Below are 12,418 nucleotides of genomic sequence, written 5' to 3'. Positions count from 1 at the left end.
ACTTGTAATATCTAAAGGACTCTGAGTTAATTCTACACAGTTAGAATTCTATAATACTCGCTACTACTAGAGGGATATGTAAATTATGCAGTTAGCTGCATGCTTTGAAACTAGGCTGCAATCATGTAAGGAATGTTCTTCTCCTCACGGCATACCTTAGGTGTGTAATTGGTAGTATGTCCGTCTAACAACTGGAACGTCCGGCTTTCGAATTTCGCCGCGGCATTGCTCGTGTTTCCTGCTCCCGTAAATGCTAAGCTCTTTCTGGAACATCGCCTGACTAAACTTTATTATTTATTATTATATAACTTTATTATCTGATTATTTATGGCTACTTAAATTTAATAACTGGGTTCCCCTCCTCCACAATCATCGTTTAAGAGGGGAAGAATGCAAGGAATTTTTTCTTTTCTCACTGCGTGCCTTCGTGGTGCAATTAATAGCAGGTAAAAATAGTATTCAGAAGTTTCGGAGTTCGAATCCAGACGAGGGCACTGCTGATTTTTCGTATTTCCTGCTCTGATAGATACCTAATCGCTCTAATGTTTTAACAATCATTTCAGTCGAGAATGTTCGGAAGTATTGCCGCTAGCTGCAAAAGCCGCTCGCAGAGTAATAATTTATTATCGTTACCTGAAAATTCGCTGAATTAAAAAAAAAAAAATTAATAATAAAAAAATCTGAAAGGTTTCAAATTTTAAATTACGTCTAAAGGGACGATTTTTTAACATTTTGTGTGTTACCTTTATTTATTAAATGTCATGCTCTACGTACTCAAACCATAAAATTAAGTTCAACAGCAATATCGCAAAATAATTTTTAAATTAGCATATCTTTAAAATTTCCGATACAGAGTCTCGCGCGCTGGAGGTAAAACTTTTTTTTTCCCGCACAGTGTTGCCATTGCTCCCTTTAAAATCGTTCAGTTTTTTTAATCAAAAATTCGTTGAAGTGTTACAAAGCATGAAATGGATAATAAAACAAATTTCAAATTCAAACTAGGGCTTCCACATGCCCATATTCTATGGAAGATTACATTATTCAAATTTTGATGGCTCTAAATACCGTTTTTTTATCACAATACGAGAAACATACATACATTCAAGAAGATTCTTCATTGTTTAATTTCTTTAAATGTAATACAGGGCGATAATATTTAGTGGCCACAATTTGAAAAGTGATTCGACGTTTATAGTTTTCAACGGAAAATGCGAAAACGAAATTAACAGTCCTTCAGAGCAAATTGCCCCTTTGGACTAAAAATCTTTATGCATGTATGTGTGTAAGTACATTCCTCGCATTGTGGAAGAACGGCGGCGCCTACAGCCACCGAATTTCGAATGCACGTAGTTTCTGCACCCGAACATGGGTTGAACTTTGAATTTCGATTCGAATTTATTTTTGATTCTTTCACATTTAGTACGAATTTCAAGAATTTTTTATTAACAAATTCAAGGATCACTGTTCGAAATAAAACATTTCTATCTAGTGCACGCAAATCTGTTGCCATTCGGCAAAATGGAAGATATTTATCATTCAGTTTTAATCATCAAACTCGAGCATTTGAAAGCAATGTGTTGCCATTGCCGGAAATGAAATAATTTAATTTCCACGCCGCAGCGGGTTGAGAAAATCCTAAAATACTCAACTTTTAAATTTAACTTGGAAGGTTACTGAGTAACAGACTAAGAGATTTGAAAGTAATAAACATAGTTCTTAAGAATATTTTGTCTACTTTTTAATACGATGGATTTAGAAAAAATGCAATCATCGCATGAAATATCTAATCAAAATTATTAAATACTCCTATGAAAAACACTAGCTGTACCCATTAAAATCACTGTATACTTTTTCTTTTTTAAGCTAACTTTTTTAGGTGGGTGGCCAAGCCAGTGGCTAGTTTCTGAAAAACTATAGCGAATATAAAATGATTGCATGGCAACTTTACGTGGGCAACTCCTAGTGTGGCGGGACTATGCCTGTAAGACCAACGATGAACTGGTTGTCCCGACTACTTCTACCTGTACCTGTCGTAGTCTGGATCGAAACGTAAAACTCGTAATCACGTTGTGTTACATCATACTTAGTTCTGAAATATCGGATTTTTTTTTTCAGGCATTCTTGGTTTTAGCGTGATGATCGATGACCAGGGAGATGCAGAGGGGAACTTTACTGTCATGGCTTTGGTGGACGGGGAGAATGCTTCACAACCGAGAATGAGACCTGTTGCAAGGTTCACCCACCAAGGATCCAATGATCTTCCGGTATGTATTACGGGATGATCTTTTCAGTAACAATCATGCACAGGTCATTGTGACTGAAGTCATTACTGTAATTAAGTTATGTCTGTTGACTATCACTTCATTCTACCCAAGCATGACATCTACTCTGGAAGGGTAGTTAATCACCTCAATCACCTATAACTGCAAATTCATCACTGATTATGCCAACCTGCTATCTTCCACTCAAGTTCAACTGAAAAATGGCTTTCTTTGTACTGTTGTCAATCTGTTCGCTTAAAATCCATATCATGCCTGCAGAATTAATGTCTGCCTTGGATATTTCCTCCCGTTTTCTCTAACTTTACTACTTTCTGTTTTAGCGCCATATGCCAATGAGCCACTTAATGTTAAAATCTTTCCTCTCCGCTTTTTCTTTTGTGTTGTTACTTATGTTATAAAAACGTAAATACCCTCCCCAAAAAATAAAAAAATTATAAAATAAAATTAAAAAAAAAATTAAATTAAAAGCAAAAAAAAAAAAAAAAATACCAAAACAAAACTTGTGACTTTTTTTTTTCCTATACTTAAACTCTCTTGCACTAATGTGGCTCCCTATAGCTTGCATCAATCTAACTATTCATTCAATAACTATTCATTCAATTGTCCTATTTCAGCTTACTACTTGGATTTTTTACGATGTGGAGATACATAGTTTAGAAGCATAAGTACTCCGAAATACCTAATCACTGGCATTGGCGCAAAAGAAACTCGCATGCAGAATTTTGATGTTAGGTTAACTCACCTTGTGAATGGGTGGTAGAAATGATAATAATAATAGTTCACTGTATTTGATCATTCTTATAATAGGATTTGTTGCATGATGTTAATGAAAATTATAAAAAATCGGTGACGTTTAAAACGTTTTTCCTTCAAGAAGGTTGTGTTATCTAGCTATTACTAAATCAGAAGTGAAGGAACAGTTTCCAAGTTTATAAGATACAAACAATGTTAAATCTGATTACTACAAATGAAAAAGCTATGGCTTTAAACTTAGCTATAAGTAATAATTTGTGCAAGCAAGGAAAAAGCATAAGACTACAAACATTTTTTGTTTTCCAAAAACTCTTATGTTGTTTACCCCTCGTGTAAAATGGATACGATTTAGGTACCCTTAAGAAGTCCTTCAAAAAGACATCCCTCCTTTTATGTAGATATCCCTCGCAGGTTTTCCTATAATCATCATTCTTAATATATATATGTACGAGGGCATTTCGAAAACTAAAGATACACCGTACTCCAGATGAAAAGAAAAGTTTTGGTGAGCAAGTTGGCAACACAGGTGTTAACCTTGAACCGTTAGCTTTCTCCTCGCGGTCGTTCGTCATTTCAACGTTGATTCTGGTTGGAGTAGGTCGTGTTTAAAATGGCTGCGCCGATTCAGATTCCCGCCAAATGCGAAGTGCGCTCCGTCATACGTTTTCTTCATTCTAAAGGTCAGCGACCAGCTGATATTCACAAAGAAATTGTTTCTGTTTATGGGAACATTATGAATCGACAAAATGTAACGAAATGGTGTCTTCATTTCTCTGAAGGTAGGACCGATGTTCATGACGAACAAAGAACAGGTCGGCCATCTGTGATCTCTGATGCCCTTCTTCAGAGAACAGATAAGCAATTCGTGCGAATAGACGTCTCAAATTGAAAGAATTGCATCAGATCATACCGGAAGTGTCAATGACAACTCTTATGAAGCTGTGACTGTCAAGTTAGGGTACAGGAAATTGTGTGCGCGCTGGGTTCCAACAGGCGGCAACCTTCTATGACTGGGGATACGAAAGCTTGTGCACCGACTTAACAAATGTTTGGATAACGGGGGTGATTATGTCGAAAAATAATAAATAATCCAGTTAATAAGATGTAACTGACGTTTTCTAAATAGATTTTTTTTAAGGAATGCTAGCCATTGTATCTTTACTGTTCGAAATGCCCTCGTATATAGACCAAGCTTATTCTCCCAAAATCCAATGTGTTTCGAGAGTCACTCTGAAGTGTTTTATATACACATAGGCTTTTTAAAGTTATGCTTACGAAATTTTAGGAATGTTCAAAGTGGTCTCCTCCAACATCAATGCACTTCTATATAGGCGAATTTTTCAAAGATTAAATACCTCAAGCCATTCATTTCTTCGAATCCATGGAAAAAATGCATTTATAGCCTCATCAATCTCATCTTCGGAATGAAAACGACATCCACGAAAGTTCTTTTGTAGATTAAAAAATATTCAAAAGTCAGACATAGCTAGATCGGGGGAATAGGGTGGATGTTCTTTGATGTATTTTAATTCAAGAAACTTAACTGTCAATCTTGCTGAATGAGAAGTTGCATTTTTATGGTGGAGCATGAGGACTCCAACATTCACTTCTTGAAGAAGTTCCGGAAGGGATGCCTTCGTGGAGGATTTTCTGAGGGAAACTGGCTCTTATACACGTTACACAGATGGAAAACCACGAAAACGCCCGTACAGTCAGCCTGTTCGCCAGGGTTCGAACCTCGGACCCAACTACCAGTGTTCAGCGACTTTACCGCTCGGCTGCGAGTGGCCTGCGTTAGTAGCAAAGATGTAGAACTAATTTATCCGTAAAGACCTTTGTGAATTCTGCGGAATTAATTTTAATTCCGAGCAGAGTTAATTGAGGCTTCATTATCAGCCTTTTCCTAGGGTATACAATCTTTCTGGGATGTCTTCAGAATTGTTTCTCGGAAATGTATTGAAATCCTATGAATTTAATCACAGCTGAAACTGAATATTATCTAGTATTAATCTTTAATTTTGGAATATATTTCGCCTTCTTTCTTTCAGCTGCTCAGAATGGAAAGAGAAATCAATTGGATTTCTGGAGATCCACCTCGAAGTGAACCTGTTTGTGGATTTTATGGGGAGAAATGTGACAATAGCCCAGGTAAGATAAACCACATCATTGTCGTATCTGCTCTACTTGAATACACGAACGTGTAAAATGTAAAATAAAAGTGTAACCGGAATTCAACTTCCTCTAATGCTAAAAATACGCATCTTGAATCGCAAATGTCATTTTAAATTAAAAATAATCAGTTATTTAAGGAAATTAAGTAATTATGTTTCTCAGCGCGTAAAATAATATTTGAATAAAAAACATTTATAAAAACATGAATTCCTTTTCAAAATTTTGTCAAGCGATTTATTGAAACATTAAAATACAATACGTCCAGTTTCGTATCATAAGATTTTTATAATTTTGATCGAGTTTTCAAAATACTTCTTACAGATTATAACACAAAAAGCTCCAAATTTTAAAAAAATTAAGAAAGAAAGGAAAAGAGGGGTTTGGGCTTTTTTAAGCTGGAAATTAGTTTTAGAATCTAGGCTTTGAAAGGATCTCAAGGGAGCATTTCAAGAAACCTTGAATTAAGTACGGACGACAAGATGGGGGAGCATAAGCAATTCTGCAACACAATATTTTGAAATTAGGATCAACGTGTCGCTTTAAATAGCCCCACCAGCGGCCGAGCGGGGAAGTCGCTCAACCCTGGTAATTCGGTCCATGGTTCTAATCCCGGTAAATGAACTGGCTGCCTAGGCGTTTCTGTGGTTTTCCGCGGGTGTAGCGTGTATACGAGCCAACTTTCCTTAGAAAATCCTCAACGAAAGCATCCCGTCGTTAAGGCAAATAGCCTTAGACTGCTTTGTCATAATTCAATCAAACCAAACTAAGCTGTTTTAAATAGCTATCTGTCCCTCTCTGGTGAGACACAGATTTTTGCAGCAGTTACAAGGGTCACCAGCAAAGATCCAGTTTGTTTAGCTTAGGTATATCCTCCAGAATTTAGAGTGGATGGCCTGAAGAATCAGCAGGCGTGTCAATTCCAGGAACCAAGGTTTAGAAGTCCCAACTATTTCTCACTGGCTATGCTTCTCACATTTATATTCCACATGATATTAATAATTAACACTTCTTCATCTTCTTTTTCTTTCTATCTATCATTCAAAATTATTCTTCGTCTTCTTGATATATTAATAATCATTATTCTTTCGTATTGCTTGTTATAATTGTAAGGTAGTTCTCCCGCCTTCCTAGCGTGCCTTCGTGGTGTAGTGGTCAGCACACTGAGCAGGTGTATCAGAGGTCCGTGGTTCGATTCCCGGCGACAGCGTTGCTAATTTTTCATCTCTTCTGCTTCCAAAAATTACCTAATGTCTCTACAGTGGCGCCCGAACTAAAAAGGTTGTGGATGATGACTCTCCACACCCAGGATTTGGCGATTGGGTTCCCTAAATACCCCAGTCACCCTTTAAAAGGGGGAGTAGGTGAGGTAGTTCTGTCGTCTGCGTAGCGTGCCTTCCTAATTTTTCTATCTAATGCTAATTTTTCATCTCTTCTGCTTCCAAAAATTACCTAATGTCTCTAGATAATAACTAACAATTTTAGAGTCATTAGGTTCCTTGATGCAGGAGATGAAAAAAACGTGCAGTGGCATTGCCAGGATTCCAACTCCGGACCTCCCGATTACGCGTCGGGCGTGCTTCCAGTTACACCACGAAGATACCTGAAAAGAGGAAGAAAATATCTTACATATGTTTCTTCATCTTCGTCTTGATGTTAATAATGAACGTATATTAATATTAACAATAAGCACTTATTCATCTCCTTCCTGGTATTACTAATTAGCATTTAGTCACATTACGTCTGTTCTGATATTTATAATTATCAGAACTTGATTCATGGTCTTCTTCATGATAATTAGCATTTATTCATATTCTTCTTCGGTATATTAATAATTAACAATTATTCCTGATGTTAATAAGTAACATTTATTCGTATTTTTCTTCTTGATGTTATTAATTAATACATATTTATCTTTTGTATTATAAATTAACAATAATTATTGTCAACTGTCAATAATTGACATTGTTTCATGTTTTTTTCTCGTATTAATAATTAAAAGGCTTTCCCTTTCTTTTTTCCCTCAGAATGGAGTATGATTATCATCTATGGAGTATGTTGCTTTGTGACTCTGATAGCTGGGATTTTCATCTTCCGGTAAAAAGCTTACGATTGTATTTCTAGTTTTCATAAGTATCAAGATTATTTTTATAGTAATGCCACTTTTAAGATTTTATATTTTATAATTACATGTTCTTATACACATGTATTAAAAAGGATTATATCATTTATTAAATAGAAAAATCTATTTATGTTTCAGAAGAGCGATGCACTGCAAAACCCATTTTGTCCTTATGCTAACGTTATCACCAATAACAGCTATTTATTGTAATTGTACAGACACTTATTGCAGCTGTATATTTTACTTATGTAACAACAGCTACTTATTAAAACCAATAACAGCTACTTATTAAAATGTTTTCGTTATGACCAATAACAGCTACTTATTGTAACTGTGCAATCACTTATCGCAGCTGTATATTCTACTTATTAAAATGTTAACGTCATGGCCAATAACAGCTATTGTCATTGTGTAGACACTTCTTGCAGCTGCATATGCTAGTTATGTAACAACAGCTACTTACTAAAATGTTAACATTATGACCAATAACAGCTACTTATTGAAACTGTGCAAATACGTTTTGTAGATGTATTTGCTACTTATGTAACAAAAGCTACTTGTTAAAATGTTGATGTTGTGACCAATAACAGCTTCTCATAACTATGCAGACACTTATTGCAGAACTAGTATTCTACTTATGTAGCAACAGCAACTGTCAACCAATAACAGCTATGACCAATAACAGCTCGTTATTTTTACTGTGCAGACACTTATTGCAGTTGTATATGCTACTTATGTAACAACAGCTACTTATTAAAATGTTAACGTTATGACCAATAGAAGATACTTTTTGTAGCTGTGCAGACACTTATTGCAGTTGTAAATAGCAGCTACTTGTTAAAATGTTAACGTTAAGACCTGATTCAGCGACAAAAACCCATTAAAAATGTGAATTACTAGAGGCCACTTAATTGTATCCGCGGGTAATGTTGTGATTGAAATATTGTTTTCGAGATGCCGAAGAATAAACTGTTCTAGAACAAATTTTTCAAAGGGAAGTAAATCTTCCAAATAAGATCAGCATAAATTTTACAAATTGCCAAATGCGTCAAAAATATCTCCAAGAAAGGCTGAACTCAACAGTCTATTTGGTTTTTATTTTAGTCAACCATTTAAAATTGAGCAAAAAAGCGACCCTTTTTTTTTTTTTTTTAATTTGGCAGTAGCTAATAAATCTGCTAATTTTAAGAACCATCAGATGCAAGTCTTTATTCTTCACATTGAAGATGATGACAGAAGATATTTTTGCCAGGAATTTCTGAAGCAAGTCTAACCACATCAAGTAATGTACTTCCTAACGAAGCAAACATGAAATCGGCGAATTGCCTATAAAATCTGGTAAAAGCAACGCCTTCCGATTATTAAAAATTATAAATATTACACATATTCATGAATAAACTTTAGCATAACGCTTCTGGATAATTCACTAAGTAAGGAATGTTTTCGCAGTTTACTGTGCTGTGAAATAAGTATTTATTTATTTCTAGTTTTATATATATATATAGTATATATTAAAGTAATCAATTTTTAGTTCTGAATTGAAGGATATTTTTCTCCTTGTCTAATGTTATCATTCGTTTAATATTCATGGACAAACGTGATCACATTAAGCGGCGTCAATTGTGGTTAACTTTTTGGCACTTGCTGAACAGAACCAAAACTTCGTTAATTCTAAATGCTCTACCAACAACTTCTGCAGCTCAAGGTAGTATTCCGGGACAAAATCCACGGGACTGGCTGTTAAGATTACATCCTTGCTAAAATGGCGGCACTTGGGGATGGAAACGATAATTTTGATATCCAAGATTCAAGAAATAAGACCATTGTTGAAATGAAAAACTGGATTTATGCAGAATGGAATTTTTGCTGGGAGTCGTCTAATAAGAAAAAAGCGTTAATGAAAACTATAAAGTTAAACAAGAAGATGAATATTATAAATAATATTGGTATTAGTCAGGTACTGACTAATCATGGGCTTTTCCAGGCGTATTTTAATCGGTTCCATCCACACAAATATGATAAATGCTTAATATGTGACAAGTTTGGGGACGCCAGGCACTTCGTGATTGAATGTTCGCTTACCCGGAGTGCAAGAGAGAAATATAGAAAGAATTTTGAGGAAGATTTTAAAAGGAACTATTCAAATTTGAAAGATTTTGCATGGACAATAATGAAAATTATAAATACGAACAAAGACAGAATTGGAATTCGGTACTGAGATTTCGGACTTTATTTGTTTTTTCTTATCTATTTGTTTTTTTCTCGCCAGTCACATTTTTTGATCATACGGCCGGCTTATGCGGGCTAGGAGGATCGGGGCCGTTATCATGATAACGGTAATGATAATCCTACTTTTAAAGAAGGACGCTTGCCGTAAAATTCGCATAAAGAAAGAATCATGACGACACAAGTTTCATTTCAGGTGAAATGGACAATTGAAACTGACCATTTCATATTTTATAATATAAGGTATTTCTCCCACTTCCCTAGCGTGACTTCGTGGTGTAACGGTAGCACGCTGGACCGGTATTCCAGAGGTCCGTGGTTCGATTCCCAGAGAAGGCGTTTGCTCTTTTTCATCTTGTCTGCTTTCAAAAAATACCTAATGTCTCTACAATATAAAGCTAACTACTAGTATAGCTAACGAGTATTTTTATCGTTTTTCACTACGTGCCTTTATAATTGGAAGTACGTCTGTCTGGCTGTCAAGAGGTTTAGATAAGTAGTTCTCAGCCCATTTTGCTCCAAGCAGTCCTCTCGCTATCGTTAGAAGAACATTTCTCCCTCCTTTCCAAAGATCACCAACAGCCGAAAGCGGTAAAATCACTAAGAACTTGTAGTTCGATCTGGGCTTCGAATCTCGACGAACGGACTGAGCGTTTTCGTGGTTTTCTCCATGTGTAACGTGTAAACGAGCCAGTTACCCTCAGACGTTACGTCCTTTCTCTCCCTAGGCAGATAGCCCTTGAGTGTTTTGTGATTAAATAAACCAAACACCCTTTCCAAAACTGCCCAAAGGTGAAAGTGGTTAGTGACTCTGACTTCCGTCCCGGTTGGTCTGGGTTCGAATTCCAAAGAAGGCATGTATGTATTTTGTCCTTCCCTTCATAGGAGGCAACGGTGGTCCACCTACCAGGTGTCTCAATGACAAAGAGACTACCGGCTACCGGCCTTAGTAGTGACCAACGCCTATAAACGGATAGAATTCGCCGTCGGGGAAAACATCTTTCCAAAACTCGAAAAAAAGTACATGCTGTCGGCATTCCAGTTATCGGATTACCCGTGCATGTTTAACACTGTGCGCGAGAGTGTGTAAAAAATAAACACGCGCAAGTTCGATCGTGGAGAAATATTCTTCTTAGCATGCAAATTGGATATTTATGTATGTGTAAAGCCATCTAGGCAATAAATGAAGTTGCAATGCAAAAAAATTTAAAACGTAAAATTCTTCGAAAATGCCGATCGAGAAAACATCGAGGAATGGTTCGATGGCCATTCGACCGAGCCCGTCTTGCAGTGCTTGAATGAAGCTGATATGTTTCAAAATGGCATTAGAACAGAAGGGGCAGCGAATGATACCGAAAATACAAGAGATACTGACAAACACATTATTCCCGGGACGACAGTGACGTCTGTTGAAACTTTAAGGAACTTCCACGACAAAGGGTATTCGAATACGATAATAAAATAGCACTTCGAAAAATACCCAGTGAATTTCGACAAACATTTAAATGTTCTCAAAAATAAAGTAAAATTACTGATTTTTTCAAGAAATACACACACACACAATATGCATGAAAATTGATAGTCTGGGTTATTCCTGTTTTCCAGTTATCCACGACGTGTTTCCCTGGCGTTAGAGAATAATCGAAAGTACAGGTATATTTATTTTTCAGATTTAAATTATTTTTTTAACATGTTTTATAGCTAAGCCACAAAAAGAATGGATAAATACCAAAATTTGAACAAAAGTAGTTTTTTATATTCATAATCTTAATACTTAACAACTAAATAAAATGACGATCACGTTCCCCCTGAAACTATTAAATCCCTCACGGTGAATTCCTTCTGTTTAGAACCCAAATCCTTCCGAGATCATAATTGAATGTCTTATCTTGCTGCAAAAATTACAAAAAATGCTTCTTAAATAATATGCAGAGAACGATAATTCGTCAATATCTCGATTTAGCTACTAGACTCCCTCCTACCCTGTAACTCTTTAAGTGGGGAAGAATGTAGAGAATTTTCTCCTTCCTTACAACGAAATTTTGTAGTGTAATTGAAATCACGTCCGGTCAGCAATCGGAAGGTCCGGAGTCAGAGTCTCAGAAAAGATAACCGCTGGTTTTCTATCTTTCCTTCTTCGGAAACGGTAATGGATTCTACAATCTGACTTTCTGAAATGCATGAAACTTTCGCACTCGAATAGCGAACATAATTTATTTATAACCAGGAGATAATGAAACAAAAACTCTTTAAAATTCACTTTATGATTTAAAATTTAGTTATAATTCAATTAGTAATTCGTAACTAAAAATAAAATCTCAGGATGTTCATAAAACAGTTGCATAGAAATGTTATTTATAAGGAATGATTGCATTAGCTCCATTAAAATTTCTTTTGATAATTTTGAATTAAAATGACATTATTTTAAATAACAATTTTAGTTAAACTTGTCCAATAATATCGTTAGCAACCTCAGATCTTCAAGTAACTTATCTTCCTCGCATGATGTTTCTCTCTCATATAAACAAGGTTTAGCCTTTTTTTATTACGGCAAAGCACTTGGCCATCTACCCAAGGGAAGGGATGCCTCGTGGAGAACTTTCTAAGGCAAACTGGCTGGTATACACTTTACACATTTGGAAAACTCCATCCCGCCGTCCTTTCGCTGGATCGAATTACAGTGTTCGCAACTTTATCGCTCGGCCGCTGGTGGACCTCATATGAACGAAGTCCTTGTGACTCATATGTCTTGTTCATATGAAACATAAAGTCTTGTTCATATGAGCCTAAAGCCTTGTTCATATGATGCACAAGAGTCCTCTTCATATGCAACTAAGCAGTCACATATGAAAAAGACTCTTGTAAC

General features: G+C 35.9%; 1 protein-coding gene across 1 annotated transcript in view; it reads left to right on the top strand.

The window, feature by feature from the left end:
- Positions 1-12,418, top strand: part of LOC118204321 (guanylate cyclase 32E-like) — a 440,266-nt gene that overhangs the window by 371,148 nt on the left and 56,700 nt on the right. The window contains exons 8-10 of the mRNA XM_085819935.1: positions 2,116-2,264; positions 5,084-5,183; positions 7,232-7,301. Coding sequence (XP_085676061.1) covers positions 2,116-2,264; positions 5,084-5,183; positions 7,232-7,301 — 319 coding nt within the window. The remainder of the gene's footprint in view (positions 1-2,115; positions 2,265-5,083; positions 5,184-7,231; positions 7,302-12,418) is intronic.

Source organism: Stegodyphus dumicola, chromosome 7 (assembly GCF_044657685.1).
Source record: "Stegodyphus dumicola isolate Sdum_Otavi_A_Nest chromosome 7, ASM4465768v1".
Classification (NCBI taxonomy): domain Eukaryota; kingdom Metazoa; phylum Arthropoda; class Arachnida; order Araneae; family Eresidae; genus Stegodyphus; species Stegodyphus dumicola.
Note: the sequence above shows the minus strand (reverse complement) of the source record. Positions and strands in the feature narration are given on the sequence as shown.